The 27,290-nt window shown below is 36.2% G+C and overlaps 1 protein-coding gene across 1 annotated transcript in view; it reads right to left on the bottom strand.

The window, feature by feature from the left end:
- The window catches only part of DCC (DCC netrin 1 receptor), a 1,137,854-nt gene that overhangs the window by 416,420 nt on the left and 694,144 nt on the right, over positions 1-27,290 (bottom strand). Inside the window, exons 6-7 of the mRNA XM_047828892.1 lie at positions 22,532-22,686; positions 19,819-19,939 (exon numbers count right to left, since the gene is read on the bottom strand). Coding sequence (XP_047684848.1) covers positions 19,819-19,939; positions 22,532-22,686 — 276 coding nt within the window. The remainder of the gene's footprint in view (positions 1-19,818; positions 19,940-22,531; positions 22,687-27,290) is intronic.

Below are 27,290 nucleotides of genomic sequence, written 5' to 3'. Positions count from 1 at the left end.
GTTGCTATAACAGGGCTGACGTATCTGTTGGCTCCAGTGGGTACAGTATTGAGGGTCCATGGGACTTTTAGGGACCAATAAGATGCTTTATTCATTATTTTTTTTAATCAGCAGGGAATATAACCCAGCCTAAATTATACTAGTCTTTAGATTAACACAGTTATAAAATAAAACTCTTTAAAAATTTTTGTTTCATGGATAAAGAGACTTACAAAGCCCAAAGTGCCCTGCGCCATGAAAGCTGTGTGCAGCCCCAGCTGTAAAAAGGCTTGAGTTTAGTGAAGGAGATGGTACCAAGAACGGTATTTTTCATGTTTTCGTATCCTTTCATATCTCACACATTTTCTTCTCCCCTTTTCCAGAGACAATAAAATAAAGAAGAGCAGAGGCATGAAAGGAAAAAGAATTATTAAAAAAAATGATAAAAATATGAGCATTGCATTGCTTTATAAAACTAATGATTATGTTCGTCATATTATTATGAGGAAAGTCTGGTCATATTTATCATAAAGGACATGTGACGGGATACAGTTCTTCTTAGAGTATATTCATATTGTCAAGCATCATAAACTTTTCAAGTGTTAGATTCATGTTCATTGCTGGCCAATCTTATTTAATATTCAAAATGAGAGCTATATAATTGTTAACTTTGTTCTTAAGAAAACCAATTTAAATACAATGCAAAGGAACAGAAAACGATTGCTGGAAATGATAATAGCATCATTATTAAGAGGTACTAGGTAGCAGTGATGTAAGAAAACATGCTATCAGAAGCTAAGGAGGCATAGATAACAGATTTGGTGCAAAAAATAAAGTGCTTACTTTATCCTGCTTGAATGGCTGATTCTGTTTGTTCTTTCATCATCGAGTCCAAAAAGATAATTTTTTAGAGGAGAACCATTTCGGCAAACATCTGAAAGTGAATAACTTTGTACTTATCTGAGCTTAAGAACCAGCAAAGAGAGCAGCATGGTTTTAGAGGGAGATGTGGTGATTGTTCTACTTTCTAAAAAGTTAGCTTCATATTTCTGTTTCATTGAAAAGAAATGGAGAAGGCAGCCAGGTTGCACAGAATGTTCTAAGAGGAACATTTTAATGGCTTCTCTACTCCTGACACCAGAATTTGATTGTGTTGAGTAGGTAGGGTTTAAACAATCCAGGTAAATCCTGATAACCATATCGTGCAGGGTCTTTAAGAAAGAAACTTAAGAAGGTGACTAGGTGATTTGGGGAATTTACTTAAGTTAACAAATTGTAATGAGAACTTGACACTGTGGAACTAGTTATTTTATTATTTTATTTTATTTTATTTTATTTTATTTTATTTTATTTTATTTTTTAATTTTTATTATTTTATTTATTTATTTATTTACTTATAGCAAGCATGAGTGGGGGAGAGGGGAAGAGGGAGAGAGAGAATACTAAGCAGGCTCCAGTCTCAGCACAGAGACCAACGTGGGGCTCAATCCCAGGACTCTGGGATCGTTACCTGAGCCAAAATCAAGAATCAGATGCTCAACTGACTGAGCCACCCAGGTGCCCCCAAATGAGGTGATTTTAAATAAGTTTATTTTCTCTATATGTTCATACACCTTTGTTAATAGCTCTTTTATTAAACCTTTCTTGAATTAAGCATGCTATTCCTTTCTTTCTGGGATCTTTGTATATTCACACTTGAATTTTGAAGCTTATGATTCGAGTAGATAAGGATAGTTTTGAAACAATTTTTAAAGAAAAAAAGAGTAAATATTATTAGAGTATATCTTAGCAAAACCATCCAAGCATCTCTCTCTTCGATAGGTTTTTACCCATTTCCCAAATTTCTTGGGCACTTATTGCTTCTACCATTTCTCCACTGTAGCAATCACATTTTGATAAGAGTATTATAGTCAAAGGGTGGGAGGGGGGTTCTACTGCTTGATTAAATAATACACAGTTTTAAGGGCTGGTTACACAGTGTATGTAAGGCTGTTATTTCTGAGTCTGGTCCTTGAGCTTGAAGTTATCAGGGCAGGAAGTTGAGAAGGGAAGATGGATGTGAACCAGAGAAAGCAAGGATAAGACAAAATCTGCTAAGCTTAGATGGAACTCATGAGGACAGACTAGAATCCATATCAATCCTTCACCATCTCTATCTCATACCTAAACACGCACCTAGCCCAAGAGTTGGAGAAGCCGAAGCCGAAGGTAAGGCACAAAGAAGGTAAGACTGCTGCCTTGTACCAACAGGTGAGCCAAGAGACAAGCAGCAACATGTGCCCTGCAACAACCCCCAAAACGTAAAGAAGTGTGGCTATGTCTTGTGTCTACTTGCCAAATCTTATACAAAATTTATCTTTGGGCCTACACTACACTAACTTAGAACCATTCAGGGAGGCAACCCTGAGAAATTCTGTTTTAGCTTGACTAAACTGAGGCATTGATATCCACCATATCCATGTTTATTTACCCTTTGATATTCAGATGTCTGTGCCACAGAAAAAGGATTTCTGCTGCTATCACTACAGCCATTCATTTTTTTTCCCCCAAAGCCTTAAATACCTGGAAACATTGTAGGTGAATTGGAGTACTGACATGAATACTCCAAAATTTTCATGAAGTCTTTACACATAGGTGTAAAAACAAACAAACAAATAAACAAAAACTAGATTTTCCACATGATTCTCTCTAAATAATGGCAAATGATCATAAACTCTTGGTATCTTTATGTCTTTAAATTTATTGTGAATAGCAAAGAAAGTTAAAATGCAGTCATTCTAACAACTAGTGTGCAAGGAATCTTGCTAGTTATGGATAACACATTTGAGTCAGTAGTATTTGTTAGAACACAAAACGTTCCCTGGATGATTGTAACAAATAGTCAACAAAAAGGAGTCTTATATTTTCCTCCAGTTTTAGTACTCTTGACAGCATCATAAACTATAGGAGAAACTGGCCCAACATGCAGTATTCACTTTTAATATCATCAGTGCTCATCCATGTTGTTAACCATCTAAAGTATACCTGTGCTATGCTTCAGGCCTCGAGGGTCTCACGTATCAGAATCAAGTCATTTCCAAGGCAACTTGGATATATGCCCTCTCTTAGAGTAAGAATGTATGGAATATATCCATGTATATTTCATCCACAGTTATCAATATGCCATCTCCAGCCTACTAAGTGTCACTCCCATTTGGGATAATTGGAAAACAGAGGAACTGAGTTTTGGGAGAGAACACTGTGTTAAAACACAGAAGAGAAAAATAAATGTTGTGATGATGATGATGTGGAGGAGGAGGAGGAGATGATGATGATGATGATGGTGATGATGATGTGATAATGATGGGTTTATTTTGTTTTGTTGGTCCATGATGGCTTGGGTAAGTTAGTAGAGGAAAAAGTAAAGGCAAAAAGGATTTCAGAATTAAATGTTCCCTAGTAAAATCTGTTATGAAGCAAGGAATGGGTCAGTGTTGCAGGGGTACAAAGATGTAGAAATCAGTGAGGTGTAGAATTTAGGGATCCACAGAAGCAGGTTTAAATATGATAAATAAGGAATAAGAGAATGGAAACCCAGTGAGGCAGGACTCATAAGCCAGATATTGCTAGTTAACTAATCCTAGGCCAGAAAACCAGCAGCAATAAAATTAGGATACATGTTTGCTGAAGCAAAACAAACCGTTTTGTATACACCACATGGAAACTATGACACTGTCAAAGGTTTCTAAAAAAAAAAAAAAACCAAGGGTTGATACATAGAGTTAAAGCAAAATACTATTATAACTAATTTAAAATGTCATTGAGGGATGCCTGGGTGGCTATGTCTGTTGAGCATCCGACTTCAGTTCAAGTCATGATCTCATGGTTTGTGGGTTCCAGCCCGGCATTGGGCTCTGGGCTGACAGCTCAGAGCTTGGAGCCTACTTCAGATTCTGTGTCTCCCTCTCTCTGCCCCTTCCCTGCTCGTGCTCTCTCTCTCTCTCTCTCTCTCTCTCTCAAAAATAAACATTAAAAAATTCATTGATACTGAGTTTATTTTAGCATGTTGTTTAGTGATTTGTTAGTAAAAAAATGGTTATACAGATTTTATGTATTTATTTAAATTCTTGGGTACCTGATACAATTTTTAACATATTGTATTCCTCAACTACAATTTTTTTGAACAGCCTTGGTAGGCAAAACTCTAATGTATATGAAAGTGGAAATTAAGGAAACTAATTTTAGAATATAAAGTAGTTACAGTGAGAGAGTCAAGTCTGTTGCAGAAGAAGGTCTCTTTGGAGAATTATATTTTAATCACCAGAAGAAATGATTAATAATAAGGCTAGATTCACTCAAAACTATATAACATTTTGTTGTTGTTGTTTTGTTTACAGCCAGTTTACAAGGTTAGTTTATACATTTTCAATGTGGATTAGACTATATACTACATTCAGTGTTTTCTATTTTAAAAGTAGAATGAGGTTAAAGACCCACAAGGCCTGTACATTGCATAAATTGATAAGGATGGGTAGTTTAAAAAATACAATTGAAAGCCTACATTGAATCTTATGCTGAAATAAAATTCCCATTACTGCTGCATGGGGACCAATGTGTTCTCCTTTGACAAGGACAGATTTTAGATTAAGTACTCTTAGATTGTAAATTACCATTCTTGATAGAAGGCCTCCCCTGTCTATGGTGCCTTAGAGAGCTGGGGCGGACAGAAAAAGTGTAGATTTCAAGAAAGCAAAATCCTGTCTCTTAATGACCCCCAACCCCCACACCCAAATTTCCATGTTTCAAGAGAAAGAATAGTAATGCGAAGATACTGTTGAATTTAAATAGGAATAAAGAACATTATAATTACAAATCTTAGTAGCCATTCTGAGAATAGTGGGCTGACATGTCCCATCACCAATTACAATTACATCAAATTCAGCCACCAGAGGTAGGGAAGGTGGGGGCCTGGCTCAGAGAGGCACCTCTCTGGATTCATCTTCAAACTTGCAAGGATTTTATTTTACAAATTCGTTGCATACAGTTCAGGTTAAATAATTAATATTTAAATAAGGTGGATATGACTTTCTTGAACAAGGGAAAAGATGAAGTGGAAGCTTCACAAACACAGGGTCAAAGTCTTTTTTTTTTTTTTTTTTTTAATCCTGTCACTCAGAGATAAGACATTAGCATCAGCACCCAATAGAGAGACCGCTTCCCCTAGGAGATAACTGAAGCTTCTAAATCAGTTTTGTTTTGATTTTGACTCTGCATTTTAAAAAGAAGGGGATGACAAAATGATCATGGAGTAGATTTCTTATTTTTTTAAGAAAATCCATTCATCATATCAAAGTGAGTCCACACACAGGTATGCCTTTCAAGCCATAGTAAGCAGATGTTTATTTCCTAGAGCAAATACATACCACAAAATCAATTTGTGAACTCATTACATAAATCCATATTAAACTACTTAGTCTATATTTAATACTATAACAAGGACAGTCAGGGTAAATTAAATGGATTTTATTTCCAGATGGCAGAGAGCTCAAGTTAGTCCTTTTATTTCTAATTTATTTCTTGGTTCTAATCTGTGTCTGCCACAGACAGAGGAGAGACAAAGAAGAGAGAGAGAGTAAAAAGAAGTGATCACTTTTGCTCTTCTGATAGTTAAGGGCTAATCAAATCAATATGTTCCAGTCCTGGCAGTGACAGTACTCAATGATTATCTTATGTTCATGCATAACCCTTTAACTCATTCTTCCAACATGGCAGCAGGATGAGTCCCTTCTTCAAAGCTGGGTAAAATACATTCAGCAAGGAGGAGTCATCTCATCAGTGGGAGAATGATTCACTTATATTCTATCAAAGAATTTAGGATACATAATAAGGCCCCGTCAACGCTCCCTTAAGCTTTTCATTACCATCAGCAATGCCAATAACTTACAGGATTTCAGGTCAGCATCAAATGCTCCTTTTCAATTCAAATGCAAACTGCTAACCATTTCCTCTTCCATATTATTCTTTGAATTTCTCTTTCTCTCTAGGAGCAGAGTGGCCACTCAGTTCACACCACAACTATTTCCCTCTGGAGATATTACAAAATATCTGCATTTATTTTTTTTCTTCTGCTCCAGTCTTTCGAATCTACATGACAGAATATTGTTTTCCAGTCAGACTATTAACTGTGTCTATTTCAATTATATTGCTTTGAGATTTTAATATTTACCTTTTTTGCTTCATCTTCTAATCTATAATAGTTTGTGCTACTCAGCATTATCAATTAACTAGTAATCAGTAATTGAGTGTCTGCCCTTTACCAGGTGCTTGAAATGCAGAGATGATCAAGACAGGGGCTCTCATGGAACTCAGAATCTAGACTCTTTCTGTCAAAAAACACTTAGGTCACTCTTTGTGATGTTCCACCTTTAGAAGTAATGGCTTTGCCATTTATTCAGTTAAATTAAGAATCTAGGAATCATCCCAGGTTCTTAAACATTCTTTATATATTAGTAGATCATCTCTACGTATTGAAGATCTAATATATCTGCTTACTCTTTCTGTATTGTTGTGGTAGGTGACCTTGTTCTGTCTTGCCCAGCTTCTTACTGATATACTTTCCCTATTAGTTTTGCTATTTCCAGTCTGTTTCCACCACTGCCAATGTAGCGATCATCCTCACTACTTCCAGAGTTCTCTTTTGAAAACACCAATAGCATCCTTTACATTCTAGCCATCAATATCCCACATAGCCTAGACAAAAAGCCCAATTTTCTTCGCATATTCAAAAAAGATACTCTGTGATCCATCCTGCATATCTCTCCAGTTTCACTAAGCTACACATACTTCACTGAAAATATACTTCTGCTTCTATGCTATTTCTCTAGGCTTTAGGTGTAACATTTCTTCTATCAGCCATTTCTTTGCCCTTCTTGACAGCTTGGCAAAATCGTATTTCTACTTCAAAGTCCATCTCAGCTCAGATGTCACATCCTCAGCAATGAGTTTCTCTGATTCCCATAGAAAGAGTTGCTTAAGCTCTCCATTGTGTTACCCCTACATCGTGTATTTACATATTCTAGGGACTCATGGTAATGATTTGTTCTGTTTCCAACTTCTCTATTAGACTAGAAGCTTGAACACTTTTACTTAGCATCTGCATTCAGAATAGGAATAACTTCTAGGATAACATTTTATGTGCAAGAAATTACATACTTGGTATGAGGTTTTATTGCTGTTGTTATTGTTCTTGATATAAAAAGCAAAAGGTATTTACCACTTCACTCAGTTGAATTTCCCCGAGGGTCATGTTATCCTTTCTAGGCAAGTGTGTTAAAGACCTAAAATGTCTGATCAGAATTGGGCTCAAAGGCTCATGTTAAATAATGAGAAGTAAGGCTCGTGTACAAAAAGAAAGCAGGTGGTCTGTATGTCAGAAATCAGACATGGCATTCATGAGATCCAAAGGCTTATGTATGGACGACCAATTCTGTTATCTCTTGCTTCCTTCTATTTATGAAAACAAGAAGACAAGGCAAGAGTAAAATATAAAATAAGCTACATGGTATTTTCATTTCTTTCTTCTTCCAAGTAACTGCTATGCCGTTAGGAAAAGATCAGTTAGAGAATCGTTCTTCTCCATTCAAAATAGTCTATTCTGCTTTTGTACATTTTCATGTACATAAACTTAGTTGACATCTTTCAGAACTAAAGAATATTTTACCTGATTATCAGGTAGCTCTTCATTTAAATAGAAACTAGAACTGAAAAGTATCAGGAAATATGGGAAGATGGCTTTTCTACTTGATTTTTCTTAGTTTGCAATAGATGCTTCACTTTGAGGATGGATTGTTTTTTTATTTCAAGTGAATTTTCTTACATTCTAGAATATATCACACTCAGACATAATCCAAATAAAAGAAATATGTTTTGTCAATATTGTCAGGGAAAGTTAAGGTTATCTAGGGATCTTGGTGGATATTTGTCAATACAAAATAACAAAGACGGCTATACATAGCGCATACTAGTCATTTAGGCTTATTAACTAATTTTTTGGTTTTCAATGGAACTACATTATAGGTTAAAGACCTATGAGGAGATATTTATGTGAAAGCAAACTGTTCCCCTCCGTCCTTTAAGGATAAAAAAAAAACTATTTTGGAACCTGGAACTTCTCTCTTAAAGCGGGGAACAAAATAAAACAAGTGAAGGCACTTTTCTAAACAACAGAAACCTTGTCAGTCTGCATGACAAGTGATACCACTATCCTCCTCAAATAGGGTTTAGACAAAAACATAGTAGATGAAGCACTAGCTGTATTAGAATTTAAGGAATTTGTCTTAATATACAAAGAATGAAGCTCTCTTTAAAGGATATCTACCATCCCTAATGCTCCTTTCAGTTTTGTAAGCCTTTGGTATTCTGAGTATTTGGTAAATGTTAAATAATCAATATACCATTATAGATCATGCTGCACTAATTACATTTAATAATTAAGATTAGTCATGCTAAATTTTGATTTTTGGTTAAACTACAGATTCCTGCGTAACAGGAGTTACGTAATATTTACCTTTAAGACTCAAGACACATTCTACAACTGGCCCACCCTTAGCAATGACTTTTAGCACACTGGGAATTTGGGCAGATATCATTTGTGTGGCAGAATCTCAGGAATTTTAATTAATTTCAAGCTCCTCTCCTTTATTAGTAATTCACAAACTAGTCTGACTAAACTCAAATAAATATTAATAATCCTCCATTTCCCTGTCCAGGCTCCATGTGGTAGACTGAGTGTTGGGGGGGAAAGTCACATTATGGCAAAGTGGCTGAGACAGCAGGTGTGAAAGTCAAACTGTGCTAGCTGAGTGGCCTTGACAAATTAGCTACCTTCCTTGAGCAGGATGTTTCTCACCCACAAAGTAAAAGGAAAAGAACTGTATCTCCTTCATAGGATTCTTGAGAAGAATCAATTAGTATGGTATTATAAAGCCCTGACTCAACATGGTGCGCACTAATAAAGATTTAATAGTGTTTTTCAAATCCAGCTCCACCCCTTTAGAGCTGTTCAAATTACCATGCTATCTGACCTCTCTGAAGCATAATCTTCTAGTCTGTGGAATGAGAAGAGTAATATATTCTGGACCAGATTGTCATAGAAGAAAATGGAATGATGCTTATGAAGTGCTTAGCACACAAAACCTGACACAAGTAGGTTTTTGAAAACGCCATTCTCTTCTGTATTTCCCTTTTTCTTCTGTATTTATATAAATCTTACTCTAAGCAGGGCTGACCAGAGCCCTATTGGCATATTCTTCTCCATAATTAAAATGGTATTTATTTTCTTATGTTTCTAAGTTTCTCATTAAATTTAAAATAACAAAATACAAAAGCCTTGTCTACTAGGGACCTTTTTGGTGTTCTGAGAGGCAGAGAATACTCCAAGTAGTTTATTTGGGGGCTGAAGTCACAGACAAAATCACACTCACATTTCTAAAACTCTTGGCATACTTTAGTATATATTGCTTGTTGTTTGATGCTTTCTTTGCACCCATGTATTTTGATTTCTAAAATAAAAATAATATAGTAGTTTTCTGAAATTATAAATATAGATATGGAGATGATTTAGATTTAAACTTATTTTAAAGGTTCATACCCATATTGTATAAAAATAATTATATTCTACTTTTTTTACTTTATTACGCCATTTCTATATTACATAAATTTATTCCACTATACAGTAATATTCCACTTATCACTGTAGCATATCCTGGAAGAATGGCAGAGGTTAGTGTTACTCTTAGAGCCCTAAGGAATGATAATTCAATCTGATCCCTACAAAAACCAGAGCAAACCTAGAGAATGACAGTAGACAGCTACGTAAGTAGTGGTTCCTATTCTATCTGCTATGCCACATCCTATACCTCTGTGTGAGCAGATTAACACAACCTCTAGTACAATATATTTAGCCATAGTGATGTGTTCTTTTACAATCAGAACATTTTTTTCTCATTTACTAGGAATAAAAAGTCATCATTCATTTTCAGTCATGTCCCAGGGCTATGTTAACTCTCCCATGTTCTGTCATAAAATAGTCCAGTGGGACCTGGACCATGCAGATGTTTTGTAGCATATTTCATTTGTCAATTGCATTAATACAATCATGTTAATCAGACAAGTTGAGTGTGAAATGGCAAACATATGGAGGGTTTTGGTAAAACACACATCCTTCAGCGGTGGCAGACAAATCCTATAAAGGTACAGTGGCCCATAATAACATCAGTGAAGTTTTTAGGGGCACATGGTTTGGAACGTGGCAAGACAAGTCCTATAAATAGGGACAGATTATTGTATTTCATACCTCTAAGTACTAAGAAGCAAAGAAACACTAAGAAAACACTAAGAAAGAAGTGCCTATAACTGCTCATCATAAATTGGGTTTTCAGAAATGCATCAAGTCAAAAGGTCAGCTGGCACCATCATCAACTTGTAGCAAGATTAAAGATTAAACAACTGATATCAGGCACAAACATGACCAGAGGGCATAAGAGCAGCTAACCCCAACAACCATATTTCCACTGTTATATATGTATCTTCCCCTCAACTCACACTTATGGCCAAGTGACTGAGGAGGAAAAAGACCAAGCTTTGTCAGTTTGGTATGTGGATATGTAGGTGTACTCAAAATAGATGACTATTATACCACAGCCTCAGTCAGATATAACCCTGAAAGAAGGCAGTGAGAGAACATTCCCTGGAAGGCAGAATGTTGAGTACACCAGGCCATTTACCTTATGTGAAAAGAAAAATGGAACAAAGTAAGAATATACATATGGACTATGAGCAAAGTCAGATGGTTTGGCTGATTGACTATAGTTCTGGAGAGAGAGTGAAAGTTCAGTGTCAAGGAGGTTTGGAAAAGAGGGATGTGGGTGGGCCTATGAGAGTGAACACCAGGTGCAAAGATTCTTGAATCTAAACACCAGATTGTATCTTCCAAAAAAGTGGCACTAAACAATCAAATAGATGGAACAGTTCAGCCAGGTGGCATCAGCCAGGCTCTGGTGGTGGCACAAAAACATGTGAATGAAGAGGCTATAGTGGTCATGATGGAGTCTACACATTGCCCAATAGCATGGGCTCAAACTCAACAAAGCTGCTACTGCTTACCAGCAACTACTGCTACTGCCATATATGTAATATACAAGCAAACAAGACAAATGCTGAGCACTCAATAAAACACCATTCTTCGATGAAACCAACTAGCCTATTGGTGACATATTGTTGATATTGAACTCCTGCTCTGGAAGGGGCAGAAATTCATCTTGACTGGAGTATACACATGTTCTTCCTTTCCTGTTCTCGTTCTCAGGGCTTCAGCCTGCAGCACTATCTGAGAGCTCACCTAGTATCTTAGCCATCAACATGGGATTCTACATATCACTGCGAAAGATCAAAGAACTCATTTAATAGCAAAAGAGGTGTGGGATGAACATATGACCATAGAATCTCCTGATCCTCTCAAATACCAACTACTGAAAAGCTGCTTGACTTATGACAAAAGTACAGCCTTTTGGAGGAGCAATTGAGGAAAGAAATGAGAGATGATATTCTAAGATGGGGTACCTTCCTCTAGGGTGCAGTGTATTCTCTAAACCGATGACCAGTATATGTTTCCATGTCCTCAACAGTAGAGTACATGGACACAAGAGATTGAAGAAGGTATGATCCTGCTTACTTACCATTACTCCCAGTCACCCAGTTGGAATATGTGTGTTTCTTATTCCTGCAATTCTAGACTCTATGGATTTAACAGTCCTAATCTCAGAGCAGACATCATTGAACTTGAGGGATCATTGCTGCCTGGTCCTTTCAGGCTTCGTATGCCAAAATGCCAGTATGCAAGGCAAGAATTATTACCCAGATCATCAGGAGGAGGAGGGAAACAGGGAAGAATTATTGGCACTCAGGTGATCTACTGGAGGTGTCTCTTGGTAGTCTTTCCCCCAATTTTGATGGTAAGTGGACTAGTACAGTTTCTATGACCTGTGAAGGGATAGGAGTTTGAGTCTTCCCACATGATGAGCCACGTGGACCAGCAGAGATGACAGCTGGGGGTGAGAGGAATACCTAATGGGTAGGAGGAGAGAAACAATGAATACCAGTTGTAGCCCTGAGACCAGTTGCAGTTGCACAGGAGGGGGATTTAATTCACACCTCTAAACTTCCTGTTTTCTCCAGGGAAAGAGAGCAACTCATATTCTGAAATAGTTATTTCCAAAATTTTATTACATGAAGGAAATAGATCTGAGTGGCGCAAGGGGAGGACTGCAGTAGATAGAGTGGTACACCATCCAGCTCTCTCAGGACTGCAACACTCATTCCTCCTGCTGGAGGGAGTGGTAGTGCCTGATGGCTCCCTACTGAAGCCATCTCAGGTGATAGCCTTTAACTAAAGAGAACACCACTCAAGGGCACACCCATTTCTGGGGATAGAAATGAGAGGAGGACAGCCTGAGGTTTCCCAGTTTCAAAGCTTCCACAGGGATCATTTGAAGTCTTTGTTCTGACTGTATTGTAATTGTAATGCATTCCTTCAACCTGTGTATATGAATGCCATTTCATTATAGTTCTATCAATATTGATATTATCACCTAATAATTAAAAATTATACCTATATAATTTTAACTATTCAATTCTATATACCTCCTACTAACTATCACATTGGTAAGTTAACATTTTCTAATAATAATATATAAGAAAGTATATATATAAGAAAGAAAAACTATACATATTTGCATGTGTGTGTATACATACTCCTGTTATCAAGGGGTGATTTACCTGTAAAATACAGAAGTATAACAAGCATATGATCATTTGAATTCCCCATAAAAATCAAGATTCTTATCTACTTCCTCCCTATAGAGGTAAGAAAAAAAAAAGATCTAGAATACCACTTTTTGGTGTGTTTAACACAAATGTATGATATGATCAATATTTATGAATCTATCAAGTCTTCCATATTGTATGCATTTATAGTTATCACTGGTATCAGGATACTTCACATTACTGTAGGACTCATTTCTAATTTCAAAGTCTGCCATACAGCCATATCCTCCTGATTAGCACTGAGCTAGCTTCCTACTTGAAGCACATGCTGAACCAAGGACAAGGTGAATGACAAGCCTTTATTTGCTGAGAAACCTCTGCCAACATAAAACTGGAATGAGAAGTCATTAAACTGATACTGCAAACCTTGCAGCAAACCTTTCCACTAGCAGTCATTTTGAAACAAACCTTTCCCCTTAACCTTGTCCACCGCGCTAAAAACTTAAACTCAAATGGATGTTGTTGTTGAAATATTTGTTTATTAATTCTTTTCTTGGAGGAAGAAAAACATGCCAGAAGAAAGCTGTCATTGTACCCACCCTATTAAATGCCTGCTATTTTTCTTGAGAACAAACAAACTAGCAGAAGACTAACATTTGGGTAACAATTGGGTAGCAATTTAGAGCCTACAAACCTCTTTTACATACCTTTATTGTAATAAATTTTTGAGATGATTATCTACTGCATTTTATAGTTGAGAAGATAAAGACTCCGAAAGGTTAGGCAACACTGTCTGTGATTCTGTCCATACATATATTCTATATTCCATCAGGTTTTAAATCTCTATAGGTAAACTAGAAAAGGATGTGGGGGTGAAATGTAGACATATCTCATCTACATATGAATGCTATATGATAAAAGATTAAATGATTGCTTTTTGCCAAACGTAGGCCATCACTAAACCCCTCAGGAAAGTATTAGTTTGAGTGTCAACGCTCTAAGGAAAGGGTACTTTGAGGTAGAAAATAAAACAGCATGGACAACCATCCTCTTATTTTATCTCTACCTTGGCAAACAAAAATAACATTTCAGCAGATTGAACACATTCATGGCCATATACGCTGACACTGGAAGCTACCTTGAAAATTCTGGTTCTGTATCCTATTAGCTACAGTTAATTACCAAGGTTTATAAGGGAAAATTCTCGTGGAAAACTTATGAGCTTATAATATCACAACATTGGTAATATGTTTCAAAAACGTTAAGTTAACTTTTATTTGTTCAGACTCAATGATGGAAAACTAAAGAGAATGTTTTAATGAGCATCTCACTTTGTAGGAGGAAACTGTCTAATGACTTAGTTTCTAGCTTGGATCCACAAACATGTTAGTCTAGTACATGGAATTGGCCCATCTAAATTATCTACAGAATTCCAGGAACAATTTGATCCCACACTAAATAAAACTGAGCATGTAAGTCATGTTAACCCTTGTCATATAAGAGACAAAAATTTAATTTAATTGACCACCAGTGACTAATATGAGACTGAGAAGTACTTCCTATTAGCTTTGGTTACATCATTTTACATAGTTGCTTAAGTGCTATTACACTCACAAATTCTAACAGATTTTGAAGTGTTAAGACTAATTGTACAATTTTTCATTGCTTCATATAATAGTACTGAATTTACTATGAAAGAGTCAATATTTAGTAAGAAACACTATAATTAGTTGCAGTTAATATACAATTATATGGATGAGCATCCAGATATTCCTCTTGTCTGTTCGGATTTCAAGGTATTCTTTTCACATCAATAGGGAATAAGTCACAAAAACAGATCCAAACAAAACAAAACAAAATAAAACAAAGCTTCTGATTTTATGCCTTAGTGATTATGACCAGACTTAAGTACTTCTGCTAATTTTATGCTATATGATACACTGCCTTAATAAATTTTTGAAAATTCAATGTTATTTGTATCAGTAGACTTTTCCAAGAAAGGACAGGGAATTGATAAAAGCACACATTTTCCTAAATGCTGAACCAATATATTTTGCCTCCTACAGGGAGGGAATTCTATTTTGTTACCAGTGTTGGCAGAAAAAAAAAAAAAACAAAATAAACAAAACCAGCACTAGAAAACATTCAATATTAACATGGGACACATAGTCCATATTACTTTCTCTATGGAAGACATGATATGGTGCCTTTCCTAAACAAACCTATACTTAGGGAATGTTTATAATGACATGCATTCATTTTGGCCATGTAGCATTTTTTTTGTGCACATTAGAATATGAAGAATATATTACTTCTTCCCATGGCAACTTCATTCTATCTTTACCCATTTCTGCCATTAAATTAAAAATATTCCAGACTGCATATGGCCCAATCATCACTGCATTTATTCCCTGGCCCTCAACTCTCCTGGACAACAGTTATGTATTTTCAATGTCCTTTACTGCAGACCACTGCCAGGAAAATGAATGCCAACCAGCAGCTGGAAGAAGTATAAGCAGCTTAGAGATAATGGATACCTTATATCTATCTTATCTTTCCAGCCTTGTTCTCTATCCCGCATCCCCTCAGCAAAAGAAAATTGCTAACTTTCCCACCCAGCTATCAAATAGTTTTTATTAATTTAATTACTACCTGCCCACACTCCAATATACTGGATAACTTGAGGGTAAGTAATTCATCAACATCAGCTTTGCCAACTGGATCCTAATTTAACTGCTTACAGGTTTGCAAATCTGGCTACTGAAACCTTGTTCTTGTGACACCTAACACATTGATTCTTGATACTTTCTGGCTGGTGTGTTCACTGACTGGTGGCCTTGGAGCTATAGTTGGCCTTCTCCATTTGGAAAGGCAGCTTCTTAACCAATGTGCCCCGCCCCCCACCACATAAGTAAGCAAATAAATTTAAACAAACAACAATAAAACTTTTCCTTAGCTATTATAAGAGATAAAGAATACAAATAATATAAATCAGCAAAAGTATTTTAATTTCCATTCACCACCACTTACATAATATGGGTAAATCTTTCTGATGCATGTGTAAAATCTTAAGAAAGCAGAACATTTTCTGTGCTTTCATGCATTATGTGAGTGTGCATGTGAGAGAGAGAGGGAGGCAGGGAGGCAGCAGTCTAGCACTGTGTATATGGCATCACAGTATTCCATATATACTGTTATTGATAGGACTTCCTATAGTAAGATGACTTTTTTTTAATGCCTTTGATCCTCTTGACCTGTGTATATATTTCACCTGTTAGAGTACACACATCTCAATATTTCTCCCAAATTTATTTTCTGGAGAGCAAAACAAGTCATTAACTCAGTTTAATTTAGTAGATTATGTTTACTCTATTTCCTAAGTCACTAATTGCTAGAGTGGGAATAGCTAGCTGTATATAAAAGACTATGTGAAAACTTCATTAGGCTTATGTAAATATCCATTAACAATGGACACTGGCTGGAATAGGCCATTGTGTGTGCTTCAGTGAGAAGCAGATTGTTATGGCTGCCAAGAGTAACTCTCAGCCGCAAGCTTGTGGACAGACCAAAGCTGAACAGCTGGCCATATCAGCCCAAATGTGCCTCAAAATATATGGTAGCCATTTATTGTTGAAACTTAAACAGAGAGGGCTATGTTCTTCTCACCGTGGTCAGCCTCATTGCTGAATTTATATTTATAGCTGGCCTCTCCACCATCTGTGCATGTGGACTACACTGCATCTCCAAGGAGTTGGAGAAGCATTATATGAAGACCCGACTGAATAGCTGGGAAAACGTAGTCCATCATTTATAAGGGTGTGTGTGTGTGTGTGTGTGTGTGTGTGTGTGTGTATGTACAGCAGTCATAATAGTGTCCTGCCATGCTTTCAGATTTTTATCTTCATTTTCTTTTACTTTCTGTTCTAATCTGTTGCCAAATACATTAAACACTGACCAAGAGTGCAGAATCTACTGACAATACTTTACCATCTACATGGAAGAATGAATTATCCAGATTCACAGAGGCTCGTCCCAGTGAGGAGGGAAATGACTCACCTGCCTAGGGGAGGCTTGCTCTACGTGGTAACTTAGACCTAAACGAATCAGGGCCTGGATGGAATACAAGATGCTGGTAATAAATGGCTACCTGTTGAAATCAGAGCTTGCTGGGATAAGTGAAGCTGGAGGCTTATAACTGGTTTATCGAATGAGCTGAACTTCTAGAATATTAAGAGGAAACAGTTTCATTTTAGTCTGTGGTCCACTTTCATACACACCTTGTCAGATCTATTTCCTATCCCTGATAGCAATTTGGGCCATTCCTCTGGTCCTGGGGTCAGCTTACAATATCTTAAAAGCCTTATCTTCAGGTAATAAAAACAACAAACAATAACCACACACACACACACACACTAACACACACACACAGTAAGACAGTAAGATCTAAATCAAAACACCAATCTAATGTTCAATTTAAAGTTTCTTCCCATATCAGAGTAGACTTGAGACCAAAAGTGAGGAAGAACTAGTGGGACTGTCAGTGGTTTTTACAGTCTCTTAGATCTATTGTTTTCTCCTCCATTTAGATCTATTATTTTTTCCTCCTCTATGTCTCCCCCTGTCTCCAGGGTCAGACATCCAGGAGAGGATGGATTTGCTCTCAAAAGAGGAAGGCATCCACAAGCCTCTTTTTTTGTGAGGCAGCTCTGTGGGTTCTTGAGAGACTGCCACCCTTCCCTTAGGAATGCTCTCACTGGACTCTTTGCATGGTCTAACCAGCTCCCCAGATCAGCTCCCTCTCAGATGGTGTCTCTCTTCTGGTTTGGGTAGCCTCAGCAGGCAGGACCTCTCAGGCATAATCCTTTCAAAATGACTCCAGCCCTGCTATCTTCAAGTGCAACTCACATCTTTGTTCGTTCCCAAGCTGGAAATAGAGCTTCTCCCCACAGTCGCCTTCCCCTTTCTCTTTCCCAGCATCCTTGTGCACAGTTCCAGACAATTTCCAGCTTCTAGCTTGTGTAATTTTCCCATTTCTCACTTTTACAAGCAATTCCTAGTAAAAGATAGACACACACACACACTCGCGCACGCACGCACGCACAACCTGTTCAAGAGGTTTTCTTGGTGTCTCCACAACTTGACTTGTGTGGAAGGGAAAGTGCCCTGATTATCTCCAATCCTATGAATTCTAGAACTTCAGAGAATCCTCCATTCCTATGGGCAATTGTAGGGAATGGTCATTGGGTGTGTTTGGTCAGTGTCAACAAGTTTTAGGAGAAACTATTTCACGCCTCTTTTTAGAAATATAGGATTGCTTATCCAGCATTTTCCTCAGCTTTATGGCCATAGCTGAAAATCAAGTTTAACTAGAATTCTCTTATTCTGTGACTTGTGATAGCACCCATTACTAGCATAAATGTGGCCATACTGTCATTACTAATGAGATGGTGCACAGTTCTTAAAGCCTGGCTCACATTACAGACTGATTTTAGATGTTTCTTTTCTCCTACTTATCCCTTACTATTTCAGCATAAGAGAATGTACTTTGTCACACAAATAATGTTATACTAACACTTAAAGCACATTAAATGGAGGGAAAATAAATAGTCCGTCAGTGAAATCGGCAATCTTGAATGAGAGATAATTGTCCCTTTTAATTCCTAGATAATTCCTTTAGTTGCTTTACTCATCTGGGACTGTTGCTATATGGTTGCTTTTTTGGTTTCAATCAAGAAAGAAAGGGAAAGTCATCATCGAGCATTATTATGAGAGTCCAAGAGCCTTCAGATGATTGGTTAGGGATGCACAAAATATAAGGCCTTCCAAGGCACATTTTAAATGATAGAAGCCAACGAAAGACTTTGTCTCATACATTTGAGTTACTTTCTATTAAACTTACTGCAGGGAAAGAGTGAGACAAGAGTGGTGAGTCATGTCAAGAGGGAGGAAATTGGTCTTGAAGAGTTGAAAGCAACATAATCAACAGGTGGTATGAAAACTTCCATAGAAGATATTAATATTTTAAAGTATTTGGATCTATATAAACAAATTTTCCATTTCTGTTTTTTTAAACAAATGAATACTTTCGACTTTCTTTAGTGATAGAACATTTCAGAGCAGCTGACCAGTTTGTTTTTCTTTTTCTTTTCTTTTCTTTTTTCCTGACAGAATTTTTGTTGTTTGGGGGATAAAAATATGTCTTATCATAGTTATGATAGTTTTGAATGCACCACCATATTAAACTTCCAAAAGACTATAGGACAAAATAAAATAAAAAAAAAAAAACTTTACAAATCATAGACAAAAGACATTTCATCAAAATCTATTTATAAAAAAATAGAAAAATGGTCAAGTGGTTATTTCTACTATTTCCACTGATTCAAGACCATATATATACACCATATATGGTATATATATATACACACACACACACACATATATATGGCATTTATATATATATATATATATATACACACATGGTATTTATATATATATATATCGAGAGAGAGAAATATATATATATTATACATATATATATATATCGAGATAGAGAAGAATATATATAAATACACACACATATATATATATATATATCTCGAGAGAAGTGTATATATATATATATATATATATATATATATACACACACACACACAGAGAAGTATTCTATATATAGAATATAGAGATACTATATTCTATATTCTATATATATATACATATATGTGTGTGTGTGTGTATTCTATATTTACCTGAAATATTAGAAGAGAAGCAGGCCACAAGAGGGAATAAGGTAGCAATTTAGTGGTTATTATCTTGACAACCAGAGGCACATACTGTTCATGACTATCTCATTGGATGGAGATACATACCTAGTTTTCTAGAAAGAATATGCCATCAAAACATAAATATACACCTTGATAAACTAAATAATTAAATAATTTCCAAATGACTTTGAGAGATAGGGAAAACAATGTGGATGTTACAAGTGGACCGTGCATAATGGCAGCTGCCAGTCCCAGAGCAAAGTTCCCCTCATCTTACCAGGCTTAGGGACAATGAGCTGTGCACTGGTCTGGGCATTTCCAGCCTCATTTTCAGCTACACATTGGTAAAAGCCTTCATCTGACTTTACCACTCCAAGGATTCGTAAGTTGCTTCCTCCCTAGGGAGAAGAAAGAAGCAGGTGAAATATTTTACAAAGCAAAAACAAACAAACAAACAAACAAACAAAAACTCAAAGAGACAAAATGAATATAACATTTTAATAAAACTTCACAGGAGAAGCAACAAGGGAGGCCATGAGAGTTCTCAGCCTCATAGATATGTCTTATGCCACTTGGAAAATGTCACAGATTCCCAATACTCTGTCGAATCTATGCGTACCCATTTAAGCTAGTTCTGCAATAAAAACTATTCTCACAAAAATACACATCATCCTCAATATCTAAATTAGCAGCAAACAGAGAGTTCTTTTATTAAATAGGCAAGAAAAAAGGTTAGCTCAAAAGAAATTTCATTTTTTCCCTTGTTATTGAAGGAAATTTGGGTTCAGCAGCTGCTGGGGAAAAAGAAAAGAAATCAAAACACTGATTTTTGCAGCTTCTAAAAGACAAGAAATCTAGGTGGGATATTTTCTGGAAGTGTTTACCGAGAAAATAAAAGTCCAAAAATCCTTTTAAAATTGTAATTGCTTTGACATGTGCCCTTTTGGGGGATTTGGAGTGGTGGTATGCTAGATATTTTATACCATGTCCTTCTTGTTATATGGCTGAAATGCTTCACCTTCAGAAATCCATAAATTAAACACAGCAATGTTAACTCCTATTTTATATAAATTGAGCCACCATCTTTTTCAAGGATGGATGATAAAATGATCTGGAAATAGCATTTAATTATACTAACTCAGTTTTTCTTCAATATTAGTGTAAGAATTAGTTCAGTAAGTGAGACGTGTTAAATCACTTCCCCTGAAGTCATTAAGAGATAAATATTACCTCATGGGGAATTCTTAATTGTTTTTAGTGTCTTGTAGTCAATTCTCTGCTGATGTAAAATTCTTAGATAAAGCTGACTAACTTCTAATTAACAATTCTCATATAAGTTACTATTTGCGCTAAATGTTACTTTGTGACAGACAATGGCTCTCAGATTTCTGCAGCTATTGGGGAAACATTTTTAAGCACAATTTAATGTGAACAGAGCTCACACTGTACATTTTCCTTTTACCTTAAGAAAAGAAACATTTAAATAGGTTGGCTGTAATGAGTCATTCTGGGAGAAAGATTATTCAAACTGTAGAAAAAAATAAATGTTGCATTTTATCATGTGTCCTTAAGGGCACTCAACAATTTCCTTTATATGCAAGTAGCATATATTCTAGGCAGACACAACACATTTCAAGTTGCCCCATGGCAGGTCATTTTTAATTCAGTGGTAGTAGAAATGGCATTACACTTAAAGGAAATAATGGGTTGGTGTGGCACTGAAAAGTTACATTTTTTCTCTTTCTTACTCCATTCCCAACCAATTAAACAAATGCAACTAAAAGGGGAAAATACTAACTGGTGATAAAAGTAATAAAGATATGCTTTATGGATATATTCCCTAAGAACCCTCGTGGTGTGACAAAATGCATGCATAAAGAATTATGGAAGTTTCTGAAAGTCAACTGATCCAGCAACAAAGAGGTGGATCCACAAATGAGCACCAGTGCAAGGTCAAGTAGAGCACCTGCCTGGATTGGCAGGGCACCTGTGGTCTATTACCCTTCTGCCAGAAGACCTGGCTTACACACTCTTCTTCGACAGGTCATATCTGCATCTCAACCTAAGAGAAGGAGGCCTAAATACTCCTTCTTTAGCTACAAAGTTCTCTGATATTTGGAAAGTGCTTTTCATATTTCTCATATATTCATATCCTTGAATTCAGAACCTCCCAGGCCAACCTACACCTAAAGGAGAGCTTTCATAGAGAATTTTTTACATGAACAAAGAATTCTGCTGGTAACAGCAAAAGCAAAGCTAATAATGATAGGTATTGAGTGCTCACTGTGTACCAGGAAAACAACGTAGTATATATAATACATCATACCTATTATTCCCCAGAGGGGATAGAATGCACTAGAACTTAGAGAAACTATAAGAACTGTTATTCTCAGCTTCAATTCTTTCCAATGTTCAGAAGTGCAATGCCATGTGAACTCTGGATCTCCATGGCTTTGCTACCAAGGCAACTACCACTGTCATTGTTACTGTCACTACATCCTTTTCTACTGCTCTAGTAGGATCAGCTGTCCTATTTGGAATGGTAGCAAAAAAAAAAATGCCTGTATTATGGAAGTAAGACTACAATAATCATAAGTTGAAACAAATAATCTTGTTGAAACTTTATTATAAAGGGTAAAAGTCAAAGAAGTAAGATATTCTTGGCTTCATATAGTTTAGGAGTAGGTTCTAAACTCTGTTCTCCTAAGAACCAGCAATGAGAATAGTTGGAAACATAGTCTTGGGTCCTCTGTATTTTCCATTGTTTGTTTATTTAAAACCTTGTCTGTAAAACAAGGGGGGTGGGCTGTTTGATCATTCTTTTTCAACTCAAAAATTTTAACTCTAGAAAATCATTTACTTTACTAGAAAAATTTTAACACATCATAAAAATTCCAAACAGGAACACTCTTCCCAGGAAAGAAAAATGACAGAAAAGATAGGAAACAATGAATGGGATTGTAAAGCTAATATGAAAAGAAGATAGTTACCACTATTTGAAAATAATCACTAGGAATGACCACATCTCCATTCTTCATCCAATTCACAGTGGGCACAGGCTTTCCAGAGACGGAACATTCAAACTCAATATCCATGCTTTCATAGGCATACAGGTTGGAAGGGTGATTTAAAAACCATGGCGGAACTGCAAAGACAGAAAACAAAAGTAAGCGGATGAGAATATGAACCAGCATGCTAAGGTCTTTGCCCAGTAAGATGCACTGAACAGGAATGGAGAATATTTGTAATTCAAATAATTCCCTGAAACCCTTAGTTTGTTATACAGAAACCACTGTAGAATGCATCTTCCCTCTTCCAAACACAGTTAAACAGTTGTAGTTAGTGGTGTTTTGCTGCAGGAAAGAATAACAACAACAACAAAAATGCTTTTGGAGAAAATATTATATAGGTAGTAAACATTCTGAATACCTAAGTATTTGTATCCAATTGACTTACATAAAGGATAGTGAACAGTGCATAAAGCTATGGAAACTTAACCTGATAAAGTAAATAAAGGGAAGCTGATAAATCTGAGAAAACCCAGACCGTGAGAGAAGAAAGCCTGGTGTCTGTAATTCTAGAATTTCACTGGGATTTAGTTAATGTGATGGACTCATTCCCTGTTGAAACTGGCTGTGATGATAGGCACAAAGAAATGACTATCACCTTTACTGTGGACACATTCCTATTGTCTTAGCAATTATCTATTGTGGCACATAACTGCACTGCATTATTATTTTCCCAGCATGATATGTGATATACTAATTTAATTTAATGTCTTAATTGCCATAATACTAGTTACTCTATGATGGAAATTTGTCATTGAAAGAAAATTACAAATAAAATATAGCACACCTTTGCTAATGAATCTCTCAGGCTTGGTCCATCAAAACCCTGCCTAAGAGAGGTAAATTTTAAAAAGAAATGTTCATTCTCTTCCATTGGGAGTCTTAAAGTGATGTTAGATTTGAATATTCATATTGCCTTGAGACTCAGGTTAAATTCACAGTGAAATAGCAGCCTTGATCCTGTTTTCACATAAGACATGGACATGCATTTTTAGTAGCCATTTTTAAAGTTAGATTGCATTTCTGTCATTGCTGTTGCTATGCTCAGTGAGTAAGGAGTGCCTAATTCTTGCTCATTTAACAGTATATTTTGCTCTCTCTGACTGCCATCAGCTCTTTCAAACCACCACTGACTTCACAGTCAACTTGCAAACATTGATTATGGTTCTGGAAAAATGGGAGAGCCAGTGGAAAGTGTCCCAGGTTCAAGTCCTAGTTTTTCTACTGAAGATCTTGGAAATCTCAGTCTCTCCCTCCTTTTCTCTCTCTCTCCCTTTCTCTCTCTCTCTTCCTCCTCCCTCTCTCTCTACCTTATTTGCCTGATTTTTAACTAAATATTTGGACCTCTAGTACTACACAACTTTAAAATTCTTTAATCTTTCACATGGGCAAATTGACTTGTATGACTCAGCTGGGATGCATTAATATTCACAGACTAAACATATGGAAAAATGTGTCAGATAGCTTTTCTAAAAAGAACATATCCCCATTATATACAGAGCTGAAATTACTTATTTATAATTGATAATATTAGTAAGAGACTGTTTTTATCCCTTAACCAAACTCATTGACAATGAACCAAAAGGCATCAGAAACATTTATTGAATGACTCTCTAAGCAAATAGGTCAGCTGTCTGTTGGATTCTGTTCTCAATTTTATTATAGATTTTGATCAACTATTTATTTACTTGCAAATAGCCAATATTTATTGTAGGCTGACCGTTTATAATTTATTAGGCTAAGAACTTTATATTTATTATATTCACCACACCTAAGGCTTTGTGATTCCTGTTTTACAAAGATGCTGAGGTACAAGGAGTTGAACTAACTTTCTCCAAATCATGCTACTTGTAGACCACGGAGCCAGACAGGCTGACTCCCCTGCCTACATTATGAACTACTTTGTAATAATTGTCTCTTTTGCCACTTGAAAATGCAGGTGGAAGAATAACTCATTAACATTCCTGAAGCCTCAAAGATAATAAAGATAAATAATTAGAGCTATTAAAAATATATATAATACCATGTTGTCTATTCCTCTTCCCCCTTTAAGACCTTCTAACCTGGGGCCATGAAAACTTCTTGAATCCTCCCATTCTTAGTGTTCACTTTCATCAGAATTCCTGATATCACTTAGGCCTATTTCAGAGTTTTCAAACTGTGAGTGACATCCATTCGTGGAATGGCAAATTCATTTTTGGAGTTGAGACTAAAATTTAAATATATATGCATGTAAAAATATGTACATATATATAAACATATACAGATATACACATATATATCCAGTTACACTTCATTTTATTGTACTTCATTTAATTGAGCTCTATTGTGCTTCCCTGACCCCAGATTTTTTACAAATTGAAGGTTTTGTGGCCACCCAGCATTGAGGAAGCCTATTGGCACCAGTTTTCCAACAACCCTTCCTGTCTTTGTGTCACGTTTTGGCAATTCTTGCAATATTTCAAATGTTTTCATTATTATTATGTTTGTTAATACAAACTGGCCATCTATGATCAGTGATCTCTGATGTTACTACTGTAATTATTTTGGGGTACCATGAACCACATGCATGTAAGATGGTGAAATTAATGAATAGATGTTGTATGCGTTCTGACTGTTCCACAGACCAGCCACCCCCCTATATTTCTCCTTCCTCTTGGGCTTTTATATTCCCTAAGACATAGAAGTATTGAAATTAGGTCAGTTAATAATCCTATAATGGCCTGTGAGTGTTCATGTGAAAGGAAGAGTCACACATGTCTCTTCCCTTAAATCAACAGCTAGAAGTGATTAAGCTTAATGAAGAAGGCATGCTGAAAGATGAGACAGCCTAAAAGCTAGGTCTCTTGTGTCAAACATTCAACTTGTGGATGCAAATCAAAAGTTCTCAATGGAAATTAAAAGCTTTACTTCAGTGAACACACATGATAAGAAAGTGATAGTCTTATCACTGATAAAAAGTTTGAGATCTGGATAGAAGATCAAACCAGCCACAGCATTCCCTTAAACCAAAGGCTAATATAGAGAAAGGCCCTAACTCTCTTCAGTTCTGTGAAGGTTGAGAGAGGTGATGAAGCTACAGAAGAAAACTTTGAAGCTAGCAGAGGTTGTTTCATGAGGTTTAAGGAAAGAAGCCATCTCCACAACATAAAGGTGCAAGGTGAAACAGCAAGTGGTGATGTAGAAGCTACAGCAAGTTATCCAGAATATCTAGCTAAAATCATTAATGAAGGTATCTACATTAAACAACAGATTTTCAATGTAGACAAAATGGCTTTATATTGGAAGATGCCACCTACGACTTTAATAGCTAGTGAGGAGAAGTCAATGCCTGGCTTCAAAGCTTCAAAAGACAGGCTGACTCTCTTTTTAGGGGCTGATGCAGCTGGTACCTTGAAGTTGAAGCCAGTGCTCATTGCCATTCTAAGAATCCTAGAACACTTAAGAATTATTCAATCTAATCTGCCTGTGCTCTATAAATAAACAGTCCAGATGACAGCACATCTGTTAACAACTTGGTTTACTGAATATTTTAAACCTTCTGTTGAGAGAAAAAAAGATTTCTCTCAAAAGATCACTACTCTTTGACAATGCACCTGGTCACCCAAGAGCTCTGATGGAGATACACAATCAGATTAATGTTTTCAATCCTGCTAATCTAATATCCATTCTGCAGTCCATGGATCAATGAGTAATTTTAACTTTCAAGTCTTATTTAAGAAATACATTTTGTAAGGCTATAACTACCATAGATAGTGCCTCCTCTGAAGGATCTGGGAAAAGTCAATTGAAAATCTTTTGGAAAGTATTCATCATTCTAGATTGCCATTAAGAAAATTTGTGCTTCATGGGAAAATGTCAAAATAACAAAACTAATAAGATTGTGGAAGAATTTGATTCCAATCTTCATGGATGACTTGGAGGGGCTCAAGACCTTAGTGGAGAAAGTAACTGTAATTGTGGTGGAAACAGCAAGAGAAATAGAATTGGAAATGGAGCTTGAAAATGTGACTAACTACCACAATATTATGATAAAATTTGAGTGGAAGAGAAGTTGCTTCTTATGGATGAGCAAACAAAGTGGTTTCTTGAGAAACCTACTCCTAGTGAAGATGCTATGAAGACTGTTGAAATGACAATACAGAGTTTAGAATATTACATGAACTTAGCTGACAAAGCAGCCTGAGGGTTTGAAGGGACTGACTCCAATTTTGAAAGAAGTTCATCTGTGGGTAAAATGCTATCAAATAGCATCACATGCTACAGAAAAATTATGCGTGAAAGGAAAAATCAACTGTTGCAGCAAACTTGGTCATATTTGAAGAAATTTCCACAACCACTGTAGCCTTCAGCAACCACCATCCCAATCACTAGGTAGCCATCAACATCAAGGCAAGACCCTCCACCAGCAAAAAGATTACAACCCACTGAAAGCTCAGGTGATGGTTACCATTAAAGATTAAGGTAGGTAGTACATCATTTTTTTTAGACTTAATGCTATTTTATACTTAATAAACCATAGCACTGTGTAAACAAACCTTTCACATGCAGTATGAAACCAAAAGATTCATTTGACTCACTTTATGGCACTACTGACTTTATTCTGGGACCTGGGAGAAAATATATTCATACACAGAGAGATATGCATATGTATGTGTTTGTACACATATATATTTAGGTA

This window comes from Prionailurus viverrinus, chromosome D3, assembly GCF_022837055.1.
Source record: "Prionailurus viverrinus isolate Anna chromosome D3, UM_Priviv_1.0, whole genome shotgun sequence".
In the NCBI taxonomy this organism is placed as follows: Eukaryota; Metazoa; Chordata; class Mammalia; order Carnivora; family Felidae; genus Prionailurus; species Prionailurus viverrinus.
Note: the sequence above shows the minus strand (reverse complement) of the source record. Positions and strands in the feature narration are given on the sequence as shown.